This window comes from Hermetia illucens, chromosome 1, assembly GCF_905115235.1.
Source record: "Hermetia illucens chromosome 1, iHerIll2.2.curated.20191125, whole genome shotgun sequence".
Taxonomy (NCBI): domain Eukaryota; kingdom Metazoa; phylum Arthropoda; class Insecta; order Diptera; family Stratiomyidae; genus Hermetia; species Hermetia illucens.
Window position 1 is genome coordinate 203,209,966 of NC_051849.1, and position 17,591 is coordinate 203,227,556.

The 17,591-nt window shown below is 42.5% G+C and overlaps 1 protein-coding gene across 7 annotated transcripts in view; it reads left to right on the top strand.

The window, feature by feature from the left end:
- The window catches only part of LOC119652692 (dedicator of cytokinesis protein 9), a 134,078-nt gene that overhangs the window by 90,715 nt on the left and 25,772 nt on the right, over positions 1 to 17,591 (top strand). For all 7 annotated transcript variants that reach the window (XM_038056973.1, XM_038057021.1, XM_038057012.1 and 4 more), the window contains exons 2-4: positions 439 to 555; positions 8,182 to 8,290; positions 8,540 to 8,699. In XM_038056973.1, the coding sequence (XP_037912901.1) occupies positions 439 to 555; positions 8,182 to 8,290; positions 8,540 to 8,699 (386 nt within the window). The remainder of the gene's footprint in view (positions 1 to 438; positions 556 to 8,181; positions 8,291 to 8,539; positions 8,700 to 17,591) is intronic.

Sequence of the window (17,591 nt, forward strand, 5' to 3'; positions counted from 1 at the left end):
GTACCAGAAAACCGAGGTTTATTATTATTATCCACTTTTCGCCTTCGGTTTACTAGGGTCTATGCTCCCATTTAGTTTCTAGAGGAATCGAGCATATTTAGATTGCTATTTTTCCAGTAAATATCCGTCGAATCCTTGCAGTGAGGGAATCCCTGAGTGCTGAAAATAAAAATGTCTACAAATATCAACCTACATCCATTTTTGGAAAAAAGAACTAGAAATATTCAAATCCGTTAACACCTAAGTTTAGAATCTGTTGATTCAGATAATAAATTATTCAGATACTGCTTGAACACACACACTGTCACTGAAACTCACAAACTAAATCATGGAATCTCGTCTCTTTGCATTAATCTTATCAAATCAATTCAATTTCGTGATTCTTTCATTCTTTTTTTTTTTTTGCTAATTTCTTTTCCATTTGTTATTTCTTTGCAGAACAAACCACTCCTCGTTGAGCCAATTGACTTCGAAAATTTTATATTGAAGAATAAAACATTAATTCAGAATGATCCGCAACGAGAATTGCTACTGTATCCCAATGATGATGTCTCGGTAAGTAAACTCCGTTTGATAAAAGATATTCCGACAACATTTTAGATGCAAAAATTTAAATTTATAATGAAGAGATATTAAGTAATGGTATCCGAGATTGGAGAAACGAGGATTTGCAGTTTTTTTACTGTAGAATTTTATTGAGAACCATTTTAGTTGTTATTGATATTGATTGAAACTTAATTGAATGTGATATGTTGATTTAACATTGATTAGTCCGTTTAAGCTCCTAATCCATTGATAGCGTAAATGACGATTATCTTACGCTTTTCTACCAGAAATTTGGCTCCTAATCTGCTGTTCTATAGCCGATATACTTGCAAATTCAGTCGGCATTTTCCAAATAAACTGTATGTGATAGATAGACTGCCAGAAGAAGTAGGTTTTTGTGCTATATCGTCAACGCCAAATTTCCGCAAAAAAATTATAGTCCCACATTTGTTAGGAATCAAGCAAAGTTTTGCATCAGAAGATGTTAAACTCATCCACTCCTGTATACTCTGCCTCACTCGTGTATACTTTTGATTGCGGAGTTTACCAGTCTCCCTCGGACTTCAGCACTCCGACGATATTCTGCGGAGTTTTCCAAGCTCCTCCTCTCTGAGTAAATTCGTAGAACATAACATGCTTCGGGTCCTCAGGTGTGAAAACAAAACCAACCTGAATTGGTGCAGATACTTCCAGTAACCACCATGTCCTGATAGGAATTGCGTTAGATGATAGTTAATCTCGCCATGCCGTCGTTGGATCCACTCCTCAATACGGGGAATCAAAGTGTGGGTCCAGCGACCCCTTTGCGAGGCATTCCACCGTTACTGACACTTTTGCAACGAATCTCGCCTTGCCGCCTTTCGGTATTCTACATCCTTTTCAGGTGGATTCATTTTCTTTTTCTCGTACAGGCAGCGTGCCTCACTTACCAGAATGTCTACCGGGATCATTCCCGCAATAACACTCGCTGCATTGCCTGATATTGTTCTGAAGGCGCTGCACCAAACCCTTAGCGCCGCAAAGCGGTAAGGCATATTTACCCTCCTCCAATTACCCTTACACGATAGTGCTTCCTCCCAAACTGATGCCGCGTATAATAGTGTGGAGCGCGCCACTTCAGCCACAAGTAATCTGCGATTGTATCTTGGGTCTCCAATGTTAGGCATCATCCGTGCTAATGATACGCTGGTATTTGCTATTTATCACAGGCATAGTCCACGTCTCGCTTGAAATTGAATTAATTTGAATTCAAATTTTAGCGTCAATCATCACCCCTAGGTATTTGATAACCGATTTCGAAGTGATGGTGTGACCACCAACACGAACATTAACCGTATTCCTCTTCGTACAGTTGGTAATTAAGACCGACTCCGTCTTTTGTTTCGCAAGGTCAAGCTGAACCAACTCCAGTCACGCTTTTATGGCGCTAATGGTTTCGTTAGCGTACATTTCAAGGTCTTCAGGTTGTTTCGCGACGACAATCACAGCTAAATCATCTGCGAAATCGATTATCGTGGCCTCCTTTGGCACGGGAAGGACAAGGACCCCATTGTACATTACGTTCCCCAGGAGAGGTCCCAACACTGAGCCCTGTGGTATTCCTGCGGTGACGGTTTACGCCATCACGATATCGAGCAGAAGATGCGGGCAGGTGAGTTGTGGTGCTCGTCTTCTCATTTTCTTCATAGCCACCCTGTATGCTGTTTCCCAGGGGCTTTATCCCGGCTCTGCGCAAAGTTCCTTACAGCATTCTCGTTTGCTTGTTCATATAGCCTGCTTAAGCCTACCTCGATGGTTCACATATACTTGCCGTTTCTCGCCTAAGTCCGGTCTTCTTCTAGATCGTTGGCAGATCCTTCTCACAACTCCGCGATCTCTTCATTCCATCAATAGTTTGACCGTTATGCGCCCCATTATTTGGTCTACCTTTTCTGAAACCGCACCATCGGGATAGTGGCCCCCTAATAGCATCTTTGTGAATGCATCCTCTTCAAAGCTTTTCACGGACCAGCCTCGGCGAAAGCCTCCAGCAGGATACAGCCTCTGGTGTTGCTTGTGCGACTGCCCCAATCCACAGTCCACTCGTTGAAATCTTGATCCTGGGGTTTCGACTTCTTGCATCTGCGACTAGCATACTTAGTATTCCTTCGAATTCTGCTATCGTCGCGCTTGGTGGAGCATAGCAACTATATATGCAGATTCCAGCTATTTTTACCCTGATGAATTCAACTTCTGGAAACTCCATGATTTCTTGAATGGCTTGATTTTCGCACACTCATATTGCCACCTTGTCAGTTACATCTGCAGTCCAGGTACCGCTATTATTATTGCGATAAGGCTCGCTGATTATGGCAGCTTCAATTCCCTTCTCATAGATGATCTGCGAGAAAAGATCTTGCGCTGCCTCGTAGTGGTTGAGGTTAATTTGTATTAACCTCATTTCTTTACTACATCCAAGGCTCTCCTAAACTCTGGGTATCTGCTACTATCTGCAACGTGTCGATAGTCGACGCCTTTTTTCCCCTTGCAAATCATACATGTAGGCTCAGCCTCGCATTCCCTGAACATATGGTCTTCTCCCCATTTTCTGTAACTTTTTCACCCGTGCATGTCGCCGATCATTCTCTTATCTGCACGAAGGGACGCACCTAATGGGAGATCTGGCACTCTATCTCGTCTGTCTGTCTGTCTGTCACACGCATTATTCTCGGAAATGGTTGTAATGATTGACACGAAATTTGATGGAAAGTTGGGAACTGTGAACGCTCGCGCATACATCATTCTAGGTCGAACTTAAGGGGGATCTCCATATATGCAAAAGGGGGGTGCACTTTTTTTTTCCACCCAATATAGTCATGCGAAGTACCTAATGAAAGGTCTCGATTATTATTTTCCGATGCCGGTTAGTTTTGCCATCTGTTAGAAAAGTGGAGAGTTCGGGGAACCGACATAAAGCATATAGCATGATCCTACCAAATTTGGTGGAAATTGCATTATTACTAACAAAGTTAGTGCAAATCCTTGTCAGTATCACGCGAAAGTGGGTATTCTCACATAATATATGCATATATTATGTGCTAGGTTCTAATGGGGCAAATGTCCACTCAAATATTTTTATATAAAAAATACACAAAACTTTTCATACCTGAAGTGTCTAGCTTCCGATTTCCCGACTTGTTTATGGGTGGCGGTGGAAATCTTAAAATGGCGCTACTGCACTAGGTTGCAGCAGTGTGTGGGATTCTCACCTTAGCTTTGTACTGATGAAGGGAGTCAAAAATATATATATACGTAATAAAATAAAATTGTAGTTTGGAGTAAGCTACTGGTCTATCAATTTTGGATTCTCACCTACTAAAACCATCCCCATTTCTCCGCCCATATTCACGCGGAACCACCGTGAAGTATTACTTCGCGAGGAGGGCTCTGGTTTTTACCAGTGCAGTTAAGTCACGCATCCTCCGCGCTTCACGGGCTCGTTTTAGTTCATGCAGCTTCTCCTGTATCGCAGTTATTGTTCGTTCATCGGACTCCAATTTGCTGCGTATCTCAACATCTCCTCCACGAAATTATGGGATGCGATAACCGCATTGAGGGTATCGTTTAACCTCTCTTTCATTTGCGAATCTCGGAAAGTGGAACATAATATGGTCCGGGTTCTCGGGTGTAGCGGTGAATTCAGGACAGTCTGGAGAATCATCTAATCCGAAGCAATGCAAGTACTTCCTGTATCCACCGTGTCCCGTAAGCAACTGCGTTAGGTGGTAATTTAATTCTCCATGCTTGCGCTCGATCCATTTTTCAATACACGGGATGAGTGTTTACGTTCAGCGGCCTTTTTTGGAATTATCCCACCGTTGCTGCCATCTCCTGTACAGCTCCGTCCTAGTGGCTTTTAGGAAGCATTTCGCAGTCACTTCGGCGGGATTCAGCCTCCTTCTCTGGTAGAGACAGTGGGCCTCATTCGGTAGAAGGTCCAAGGGAATCATTCCCGCGATCGAATGCCTTGCGAGAGCAGGTCTTGAACCCCCACCCATATGCCGGGCACCTGCCACCACCCGCAACGTGTCGGGCGTCTACTCCGTTTTTCCCTTTACACAACATGCATCGTGGATCTCCCGTGCAGTATTTGATAAGGTGGCCCTCTTCTCCACACTTCCTGCACCTTCTCGACCTATCGTGCTCACTAGTACATGCTGCACCAATGTGACCGAAATCGAGGCATCTGAGACATTTCTAGAGAGATACTTGCTCCCTAAGTCCTGGGATTCAAACCTTCCTTTCCTACTGCTCTGCACCAAGTTTGTTGGGGCGACCCACTCGTCGGACATCTTGAGAGAGTTGATTCCACTTCATGACGTAGCCCGCAGTAATGCAGTTGTCGCCACTCGTTAATATATAACCTATCCGCCTACCGCCTATCGAACACATCGTGTACGGGTGCCAGGCCTGTGCGCCGACTAAGTTCTTCTTTTGTAATAGTATTAGGCTACCGTACAACGATGATACGATGCGGACGGGTCACGAAGACTTGGAGTCTTTGAGTGACAATTGGGGTCACTTTCCATGTCTTACTATTATATAGCAACCAAGAAAAAACACTTGCACATAAAAGTTTCAGTCTTGGTGTTGAAATGATTGCATTTCCGGACTTTAGGCGAGACAGCTCTGTTAACGCGTTGGGCAACATCCAGTTCGGTGCTACCGTCAGTAGAAGTTACGCTTCCTAAATATTCTAATTGATCGATGCCTTCGATGCTTCGGGGAGATGATTTTGTTGGCGTTTAACTTCAGTCCAATTCTCTTCGCCTCTCTTTCCAAACCTGAAGTCATTTGACCAAGCTATATGGCCACGTAAGAGAGCAAACAAATGTCATCAGCATAGCACTGTTCCAAAATGATCCCACAGGTTGTCAGTGTGGTCAATGCAGAAGGATCCGGCGCGGAAATCAGCCTGCTCTCTGTCGATCAAGCTTTCGAGATGTTAATTGTTTAGGATAAGTGACGAAACCGTTTGTCCTACAATTTTTGAATGCTTGGGTGCCATGTCCCAAACGAGGGATCCGCGGACCAAATAAACGTGGGAGTAAGTTGCTCTCCATTTGGTCCGGTCCAACAACAAGTGGTTGTGGACTTAGGATCCCTCACTTATCCTAAACAATTAATTTAGCTTTAGCCAGCTCAGGCTCAAACTATCGGTTTCTACTGGATACAATTCGCACCCTTGGCGTGTTTTCCTAAACATATAAATGGAGCGTTTTCCATCCGATGCCACTCACGGTCACGCTGCTCCCAGGGCAGAGGTGAGGCAGCGTCTGAAGAGTTGCCTCTGCCCTGGACGAAACCGTTTGTCCTACAATTTTCGAGATGTTCTTTATTTCGTTTCAAGATTATCACATTCAAAATACATTCATCCGATTCTTTCAATCTCTGGGAAAGGCTTGGATTCCCAAGATTTCCATGCGAATGAGAGTAGTAGATCTGCAGTAGCTGCTAGTGTAGCGATAAATACCTCTGCGGGGAATCTAGCGGCTTTACTTCATTTCAGTGCATGGATGACCGAAATGATTTCCGTTCTGCTTGGAGCACGCTGTTTATCGGTGGCTTGATTCGCAGGACAGCAATCAACGGCCGATGTTGAGGTGCGATGGTCTCACAGAGAAGGTCTTTTCAATCAGTGACGAGGGTAAAATGTCAGCGTCTTCTGAGAATATAATCGAGTTGCATTTCACAATTCCCACTATAAAATGTAGGAAGATAAGACAATCATTTGATGAACCATCTTGCATGTAAAATCGATTATACGCTCGCCACCCTGATTGCACACCCCAAACCCCTCTCTCTCATGGCACTTGACATGACAATTAAGGTCGCCGGCAATGATAATATGGTCATCAGCAGGCACGTTGCAGATCTTTGCATCAAAAAGTTGCCAGAAGGCAACTTTCTCGGCATCAGGTCTGTGGGGGTGCGATCAGCTGATATAATGGTGAGCTACATCAGCCGATGACTTCTTTAATGGCGTCCTGGAAACCCTCTGAGAAGGCAATGCCAAAATCGGGTTGAATGCAAAGTGGTCAATCCGGTTGCTCATATAGTGTCGGGCGGTTGATTGAACACCAGTTTTGACCGGTTCTGTGCTCGAACAGTGTGCCACCAATGACGAAACCGTGGAAGCTTCAGGTATCCACACACTTTCTATCATTATCGAGATCGTGTTTCTTCATCACATGTCTCAGCAAGGGGTTGTCAGAGTTCACTTGGGCATTCAGGTCACCCTTTACAATCACAATGTGACCCTTAGGAAGCCTCTCCTGAACTGCGTGTTGTTTCTCATACAAAACATCCTCCTTGTCCTCCCCACTATGTGTACTATTGTGATGCTCCCTTATCTGGACCGGAGTCTTGCGGCCAGAATCGTATCAGGCTATCTGATCAAGGAAGCGGGCTTTGCGATAGCTATCATAAACAAACCGACACGTATAATTCTCTGCTACCACTTGGCTTTCCAGAGTACAAAAGCACGGTGCTATTAGTGTGGTATGAGGGAGATGAGTACTCTTCAGAGTCTCACCATATTACCTCGCTTATACCCAGAATGTCCAACTTATTTCGTTGGAATCGCTCGAGTTGTAGAAGGTGAGCATTCTGGAAACCTTCGATACAGTTGTCGAGGGACGTGCGCATATTCCCGAAACCAATCATAGTCCGTTTTCGATAGCCAAAGGACATAGCCGTGAGTGAATTCTTGTCCTAGGCATTGTTGACGTTACGATAGCAGTTTCAAAATTTGCAGGTTGCTAGTCCACGCATTTCTATTCTTTTTGGCAGGGAAAACTTTGAATGTATGCTTAAACCCCAACCCACAAGGCACGTTAGAGCCAACAATATTGGCAAGTTTGGTGTGACTCGTAACATTATTAACAAAGCTGCTTTTTTTCTAGTTGATTTTCGTCTCCATCTTAAATCTTTCGTGTAGAAAAGGCGAAAAACATCTCATTCTAAAACATTCAATTGTCGATTTCCTCCTTAATTTTATTTTATGGCTATTACTTATCACGATTTCTGTATTAGTGCGCTTTATTGTTTTCCGTAGTTTATTTTCCCAGATACTTCCAGTTGCAAAAAAAGCTAATGAGCGATATTCGAAGTCACGTTTTGTTGTTACATTTATTAGATTTCTATTGACGCGCAGACTTAAATGTGTAAAAACTGGACTCGTTTGTACTAAGCGAATCTCCATGTCAGTATGGAATTTCAACTACTTACGCAAGGTGTTGCTTGCAAATTTCGTACAAATTAGTTGCACTTAGGCCTTGTTAGCACCAACGCATCATCAATGAAATGAATATTGGAAACATGTTCCGCAATGGATATTGAATTTCACGCGGTGATAATAGGTTCAGGTGATGCAGAAGAGCGCGGTGATAATTGAAAACTCAATTTTCTAGTTTCACATTTACACTTTTATATGCGGACAACAAGCAATTTCCTATTTTCATAAACTTTCAATATTACTATGATGAGAAGGCTCAGTCATGACTAAATACAACTGGTTTGGTCACTGGCGCTTATGCGAAATATCTAGATTGAAAAAAGATAGATGTTTTTAAGTTTTGCATTTTTTATTTGCAGGAAGTCATTCTACCCCGGAAGTTCCGGACTGTATCCAGTACAATTCCAAAGATCAATTGCCACAATTCTTCCTCGTCAAACAGCCATCATTCATCTTCCCAACAAAACGGTAAGTTTCGTGATTTTTTTTTAATTTCCATCTAATTCCAACTGTCGCATTTTTATACCTTCCGCGCGTGTTTTTCCTCCACAAAGCATAATTAAATTTTTCCAAAGGAAACTCATTTGTGTTTTTGTTTATTTACATGCGATTTTTACGTAATTATGAATTAACAATGCATCTTGGGGTCCACATATGTGTTTCGTCATAACATTGGCCATCAAACCTCTCCATCAACCGACCATAATTACTATTCAGGTTCAGGGACGGCATCGCAAACACCGCCCCAATCGACACTGCCGCATTCAACACCGGGCCAGCTATTGACTCGTCAAGCACTTCACACATATCAGACAAATAATCACCTGGTCCACTACAAATACAGTGCTTACAGTGGATCGTGTCATGATCTGCCAAGGTAAGACCAACAGACGTCGTGTGTTCAGGAGGAGATATGCATGCCAAGTTTGTTCAACTAATTCTTGTTTCTCTGATTTTTTGCTATTTCAAGTCTAAGCTTCACAATGTATACATCCACACATCTAGATAAATGATTTATGCATGTAGTCATCACCAACAAACTCAGGAAAATCTTTTTTTGTGTCGCTTGATGCTGGGCTTGCGCGTATGCCATGTATACCGTGGGGTCTATTTGGTTTCACTTAGCTTGCATTGTTTATACTCTGCATGAAGCCTTCCGGAATTACTTAGGTTTTTTTGGATACTTAACGAAGATTCAGTTCATTCTTTCTAAAAAACAGTGTTTAGATACTTTTGCCGAACTGACGTCTTCTCCCTCAGAAAAAGATGACACTCTCTCCTCAACTGGCGGAAGACCCAAATAATTGAATATTACTTTCAGGCATAAGATATTTTCAAATAAATAAAAAGCCAGCACCCACCACCGACAGTGCTTCCACAAAACCCTATCTCCACCTCCAGTGGTCGCTGGAAGTTCCTTCTCAATGAAAAACTGCAGGCAGAGAAGGACGAAGGCGTGTCTCTCCGGCATAAAAACAGGTTGGGGGTGGTAGAACGGATCCTCGAAGCCTGTCCCAAGTCTGATATCAAAATCATACTTGGAAATTTTTACAGTCAAGCATGGACGGAGCCCATATTCAGTCGATACGTCGACCCCCATAGTTTACATAAGGATACCAAAAATAACGGGCTACGGATTATTCAGTTAGCAGTATCGTACGAAATGGTTGTTGCAAGTACCTGGTCTACGCGGAATTGGGCCAAGAATCATACGTTGTCCTCTCCAGACGGGACCACTTTCAACCAAATTCACCACGTTCTGGTTGAACGCCGCCGCCTCTCAGTCTTGATACCTAAATCAGAGCATATAGGGGAGCCAATATACACCCGAATTACTATCTCGTTGCCATGGTGTTCCGGGTTCGAATTACAACACTGCCTCTGGCACTGAAGCCACCCATAATAAAACCCTCCGTATCACATATAAAAGGGGAAATGGATGCCGCAATAACCGCAAAACAATAGAGCTAGTCCTGGAAATGAAGCATCAACAAGTGATCATCACATCCACCTGAAGAACGGTATCGTTTATAAAACCACAAACATACTTGGCCCCAGTCGCAACAAAAGTTGGAATGAAAGAATGCTGCATATCGGGCAATGTTGCACACTCAAAGAACGCGGGCACGCGGAGGGGCCTATCACAAACTTCTCGAGTGGAGAAGCGACTTCACAGACGGAAAAAGGAACCCTGGCAGAACCAACAGTTCTGTGAATTCAAGAAGTAGAGGAAGCAACCGCATCAGGCGCGGAAGTTCTACCAACAGATTAGGGGAAATCCATTTTCCGACCGTTTGGGCATATTGGAGTGATGGGTTGAGTGCTTTGATGAACTGCTCAATAACCAAAATATCGGCGAGTTGGAGCATGGAAATAAGGAAGAAACAGTCCGTGCAGTTCATCAGCTTAAAGAACATAAGTAACCAGGAGCCAATGGAATTACAATTGAATTGGTTAAATATGGAGGCGACCAACTACACCAAACGGTTCACCAACTGATGCTCAAGATGCGGGAAAGCGAATCAATGCCTGACGACTGGCGACGAGGCATTATCGGTCCCATACATAAAAAAGATTCCGTAGCCTAGATAACGACGAAATCTATGAGCGATACCATGACCGTCTGGTTGTGGATAAAATCCGGCTTAATAGGTTATGGTGGGCGGGTCACTTAATCCGTATGGATGAGGATGATTCAGCCCGGAAAGTCTATAAGGGCAATATCTATGGTAGAAAGAGAAGACAAGGCAGACCCTGCCTGAGATGGAGCGATGGCGTAAGTCAGAACGCCAGACAGCTTTTAGGGATACCGAATTGGTGGACCTTGGTGCAAAACCGGGATGTCTAGAGTTCCTTATTAAGGCAGGCCTAGACCGGATATCGGTTGTTGCGCCGTTAATGATGATGATGATGATGATACATAAAAAAGTTGATATCACGCCTTGCAAAAATTACAGGGCTATTACCTTGCTGAGTACCATCTATAAGATATTTTACGCTATCTTACTAGATCGAATGGCCACATACGCCCAGAAAATCATCGGCCCATATCAAAGAGGCTTCACTCCAGCCAAATCAGTAACAGAGCGATTTGCTCTGTGCGGCAAGCGATGGAAAAACTGTTGGAATATGGTCATTAGTTGCACGATCACCTATGATAGTATAGCTTGTACTGCCATGAGAGAATTCCAAATTCCGATGAAATTGATAAGACTGACTAGGCTGACCCTGACCAATGTGCGAGGCCAGATAAAAACAGTAGGAACACTCTTGAAACCATCCAACATTAAAAACGGTCTAACCCAAGGGAATGCCCTATCGTGCGCCCGCCCTCAAAAAACTAAAACGCGATGTTAATTCGAAAGGCCCGATCCTCTTCAAGTTTACCCAACTACTGATCTATGTTGATGAATGTCAATATCATGGACAGGACAATCCGAAATGTGAAGTCTACCTCCATCCGGCGCGAGATCTTGGGCTGCACATTAATGAAGGCAAGACGAAGTACATCGCGGCTAAGTTACCATCAAAAACCAAAGAGGCAGCAACATCAAATGCGGCTGATCAAATGAGAACAATAAATATAAAAGACTACAACTTTAAGTCCGCTGATAATTTCTCCTATATAGGGTTGAAATCACAACCGATAACAACTATTATGATGAAATCCGTGCATGGTTGTTGGCAGCTAACAAAGCCTATTTCAATTTGCAGAAACTGTTTCGCTCGAAACGTCTCACCAAAGGGTCACAGCTCTTACTTTACAAACAATGATATTTCCAGTCCTCATGAACTCTTCGGAGATTTGGGTTCTTAGCAAAAACACTTAGTCGCGTTCCGAAAAATTATGGAACCCCTACATTAGGTTGGACGATTCCATACCTCTATAACGATGAAATTTGAGAGCGATCCCTATAATACTGATCCCTAGGCAGGGATGAGACACCGCGCACTGACGTGTCTCGCAATTCACTTCCCCAAAAAAACACTTACTGTTTCTTGATTAACTAATAGTTTGGCAAGGGAATATCCACAAGTCAAGTTATTTCTAAAAAGAGACGCATTACCATCCACTTTATAGACCGATGTAATGAATTAATGAATTGGGCGATGTCCAACAGACCAGCAGAATTGATCCAGCTCGACCAAGAGGGCAAATCTATCCAGGAAACCTAAAAATATGACGAAATTGGATATGAAAGTCCGCCTGCAAATACTTAAGCTTCAAGAATAACACTGACAAACTTCCCAACAAATTTCGTTTCAGTTGGTATAAGTGTTTCTGTTAAAAGTATATATAGACAGACAGACAGTCGACAATCGATCTTGATCAATTTTTTTTATACAGAACCTGGAAATGTCAGTCAATGTAGAGGGGCACGTGCAACCTTCTAGCATATCAGCACTATCATTAGCATCACAGCTTAAATCAAGCCTCCCCAGACTTCTGACCACACTCTCTAGCTTGCAGATTCAAACGGAAATTAGCTGTCGTCATTAACCTCATATTACCATCGCAACGCGGCTCAGGATCTCTCTGTCTTATCTGGAGGGCTCTCCTACGTCCGCATACAGTTGCCCACGGTTCGCATTCTACCTTCCACATGAAGAAAGGTGTAACTGGTGTCGTCCAGTAAACCCTGCCAGAGCGGGAGATCGCGCCTTACTGATCTTGTGCAGGTTAGACTTGGAAACCTCCATGTCCGTTTTCAGTTTAGCCATGGATTAATCCTTCGATGAGCCACCTAGCCCACATGCCGTTCGATTTGTTTTCTCTAAAGAGTTGCCACTCATCATTGTTTGCTTTGATTTTGCAATCGTATCGCCGATCACCACGGGATTTTCTTTGTGATGAAAATGAGTACTTCTGTTTTGTCCACCGCAATGCTTAAGCCATGGGTTCGTCAAGTTACCCATTGCATTAACACGTCAAGGGAGAGCTTTGCCACAGGGAAAATACTGTCCTTAAAGCAAGCGTTGAATGTCCTAGACAGAAGATCCGGAAATGGTAGAATACCAGGTTGTGGGATGGATAAGGATGATCCAGCTCGGAAAGTCTATAAGGGCAATATCTATGGTAGAAAAAGAAGACGAGGCAGACCCTGACTAAGATGGAGCGATGGCGTAGGTCAGGACGTCAGACAGCTTTTAGGGATATCGAATTGGTTGACCTCGGCGCAAAATCGGGATGTCTGGAGTTCCTTATTAAGGCAGGGCTAGACCGGATTAGACGGGTTAGAGCACTAGGCTGTCATACGGAAGGTCGCGGTTCAAATCTCACTGGTGGCAGTGGAATTTGCATCGTGATTTGACGTCGGATACCAGTCGACTCAGCTGTGAATGAGTATCTGAGTCAAATCAGGGTAATAATCTCGGGCGAGCGCAATGCTGACCACATTGCCTCCTAGCGTACCGTTACGGTCTTGAATGAAGTGCTCTAACACACTTCAAGGCCCAGATCCAATATGGATTGTTGCGCTAACGATTATTATTATTATTATTAGACCGGATACCAGTTTTCTATCGTTCTCGCCAGTCGCTTCTTATTGCCCTTCTTTTCTGTTCCCTGGGCGCTATTTGGAAAAAATCTCCTACGGATGTGTTTTCTTTCTCTCTTCCTTTTTTAAGGCTTTGTGTAAAACAAAACCTTATTAAAATCGGTTTACTGCCTGTCTGTCCGTCACACGTATTTTTCTCGGGGACGATTATAGCGATTGACACTAAATTTGGTCGAAAGGTAGGAACTGTGAATGCTCACGCATACAGTGAGTTATATTCTTTTGCGTCAAATTTAAGGGGGGTCCATGCAAAAGGCGGATGTAAATTTTTTTTTCACCAAATATAGTCATGTGGAGTATTAAATGAATGGCTACTTTCCGAAGCCAGTATTATTTTTGACATTTGTTGGAAAAGTGGGGAGTGCAGGGCGTCGAAAGTGATCATCTATTTAACGGATCCATTCTTAGAAACTATCCTGGAAAAAATCAAGAAACTGGCACTAACTATATGGTACCTAGGCTCCAAAATACCCTATTATTATAATTTTTAATAATTGACTGCAACTGTTCGCTGATTATTACTAGGTTTTTCAAGTAGAAGGCACTTCTGCGGCATTGTATTCACACTTAATTTTCTACCGGATTTCGCCGACGACTTGGGCAAAACTGTTGCTTTTCATTAATGTAATGATCAAAGCTGGCGTTCTAGCCCTCTTGAATTTCCTCGTTTTTTCTTTTGTTAGCTTATATGGTTCTCTCCGCGGAGATTGCGGCTCTTTCTGTTTTTTGTTTATCTTTTGATGAAGTCCGCCTGCAGAAGGAAATGCGATCCAGTAACTCTTCCAGGTCCATCATTTTGCTTTTCCGACATTTTTCGGGAAGAAGATTGCAGACAGCATGCGCTTCGCAACTGCCACGCATTTCCGATTAATTCCTTCATCTTTAGCTTTGCTGAGGGCAGTCCTAAGTCCAAAATCATCTCAAAAGTTTCAATGATCTGGGCTTCTTCTGAAACAGGAACACTGCACAGTACTGAAACTTTAGCCATCATGGCGTTAGTCACACGACTTCGAGGGACTTGCTTTCCATTTGACCGCGTCCGCCCTGAAGCCTCAATGGTAGTTTCAGCTCTTGATACGTCCTTCGCTAAGTACTGCACAGTCAACCCTTCCCCTTTTCCTACTATCTCCTCTGTTTTAACTTTTTTCCTCTTCATGGAATTTATACCATCTCATCAGGGGTCGTAATACCCAGAAACCGTTGTGCTCTCGAAAATATAACTCCTACCACTTTGCATGGCCAGGGTGCTGATGGGGCTGGATTCTGATACACGCCACAACTACCAGCTCCTACCACTTTGCACTTTTTTCAGACTGTGTCCTGTTTACAAGCTGGGTCGGCTCGCGAGGCTTTCAAATCCCCATCCAGCGTATCAAGCCATCATTGTTTCGATTAGGTGTTTGGTCACTTACCATCGACTTAGATGTTTAGACCAATCTTGACAAGCGAATTTTTGTTAGCACGAATTACGTAATCATATCATTGAAGACGCTTCTCTCGGAATTTTTCCACGATCGGTGCAACCCTATATTGATCGCGCACATTCTCATTTCGGAAGTGATCAAGACGTTCATTGTCTTTTATAGTCGGCCAACACACACTGCTGCGCATTTCCGAATAAGCCTTTCCTCTTCATGAGATAAGTAATCGACTGGGCTCCCACCGGCAAGTTTCAACGATCTGGGATTTGAAATAACTAAGACTTGCCTTTTCTTGTCGCTAGTAACATTTATTAATCTACAATCTCGCTAATAATATTTATTAAGCTACCAGACTTGTAGCACTAACGAGGGGAACAAATAGTTCCCGAAATATCGTTATTTGCAAGGTTAATAAATATAACTAACGGAAAGAAAGGCAATTCTTAATTATTTCAAATAATTTCATCGCTAGAGGCACCGCGAGATTACACTTAGTTTTGGGATTGTTTCAGTAACAGGTATACTGGAATTGCTGTCTTCGAATCTCCAGTTGCACGATTTTGTGAAACCTTCTTTGTATTTAGTCGTACAACACCGGCCAGGTGTATCAGCCCTTAATGCCTCCTCCGCTGGGTACTGTGGCGAGCAACTCATTTTCGTACTGCGTCTAAACACAGCTAGCCCTTCTCTTTCCCCTACTGTCTCCTCGGGTTGATTTTTTTTCCATCGGAAACAAAGTTCATACCCCAATGCCCTGAGGCCTGATCTATGCTTAGCTGATCCCGGAAGTCATGGACGCTCTCTCGGAGTGTCATAGCCTGAATGGGTGCCAATCAATTTTGCACGACCACGGTCCTGAAGTGTGGATTCTGATGCACGTCGTGACTACCACCTTAGCCACCGGGTATACATCAACCCAATGGCTCGTCAAAAGAACTGTCCACTACTCCGGGGAATCCCAGCGAGTCTCGACATATACCGATTACTTGCGTTTCGCTCTTCATTGATAAACTTTCACAAAGCTACTAACTAGGACACAGGTACAAGGTCAAGGATTGCAGATGACCCCTGGAGTAATTCGTGATCACTAGTGCCGGGGGAGGGTCTGAGCTTCAAAATGATGTATAGGTCGGGGGGTCTGGTTGGAAGGAAAATTGTTGAAATTTGTAGGAATCTTGGGAAAAACTTTAAACACTTGTATCTCCGTTAATATTTGGAATTTCTAGACAAGGAGTGAAATTCGTGATCACTGTTGCCAGGGAGAGTCTGAGCTTCTTTGGGAAAACTTCAAACGTTTGTATCTCCATAAATATTGGGAATTTCGAGAAAAGGAGTGAAATTCGAGATCATTAGTGTCGCGGGAGGATCTGAGCTTCAAAATGATGTATAGGTCGAGTGGTCTGAGTGGCAGGAAAATTGCTGAAATTTGTGTGAATCTTGTGAAAAATTGTGACAGATTTTGCTCAAGCCAAGGCGCCAAGCAACTGCTAGAATTTTTGGACCTCGGCTCAAAACAAGGGTTGGGTTTCTTTATTAGGGCCTAAGCTAACCCTCGAGACTTTCGGGATGTATAATGCCATTCCCTTGCATTTTCTACTAATTTTCTTATTTCGAATTGTAGATCATGATTGATGAAATTATGTTTATATTTTATAATAATTCTACGAATAAATTTCTACCCACCTAAATGAGTTTATTGGATAATCTAGAATATAAAATTTGTCTGCTCGTCAACTTAACAAACCAGATCAGATCAAATGCCACACACGCGATCATAATTGGACTAAAGTAGGTTTAATAAAAATCTCAGCTCTTCAGTCGGATATAAGTGTATCTATATTATTGTATCTAATAAAAAATGACGAAAGATATACATTTATTTTGACCGCATTCCTGTCAATTATATCATTCATGTATTGTTTATTTTAAAGCCATGTAAAAGTCATAAATTGTTAGCATGCCATAATTTGATTTCCTAGAATGATTCAGATATTACAACCGTCCATATATCGCCATATCTAGAACTATTTTATCCACGCTTCAAAATTCAATTATTATACAATAAACCATATGAATTCGCGGCTTAATTCAATCTAATTAACAACGCCTCCAGAGCGCACTATTCACTCTATCAAGATGCTGTTAAACAGATCGTATCTAAAATGCTCTGTATTTATATTTAGTATTTTTATAATGTTGTTGCGCGACTTTTATAATTGGATGCCTTTAAGCAACATCGTTGAGTTGTTCCAGAATGTAGTCACCTTTTATTTGATGATTTTTTCCTTGACTGGAACCATAAATCAATTGTCAACACCACATTTCCGGATAGAAATGTATCTTTTAAATCTAGATTGCTTAACTTATGTGTTTTTTTACGAAAGTGACAGCTCCTAGAAGAGTGTGATTTCGTTGCGTTTTAAAAGATGCATTCCAAAACAAATTTTCTTTATTTATTAAGAAAATTAGATTTTAGACTATAAAATTGAAAGTGGTTATCTGAAACTCTTCTTTTGTATTTACATTGCTTTCCGGCGATTTTTACTAACACTTTCCCTTTTACCGCACAACACGTTCCAGGCAAGAAATTCGAAATCAGCCAATTGTACATTGATCCACTTTTGCGTCCATTATCTCAATTAAGCGATTAATGCTACGAGCAAAATTGATGTTGAGTGTAAATATGTAGTTAATTTTATTTGAAAACACAATTGGTGTTATGAAATGTGGGGAGCAAGCAATGCTATTAAAATAGTTTCCGAGTTGGCTACCGGTCAAGGAAATTTATCT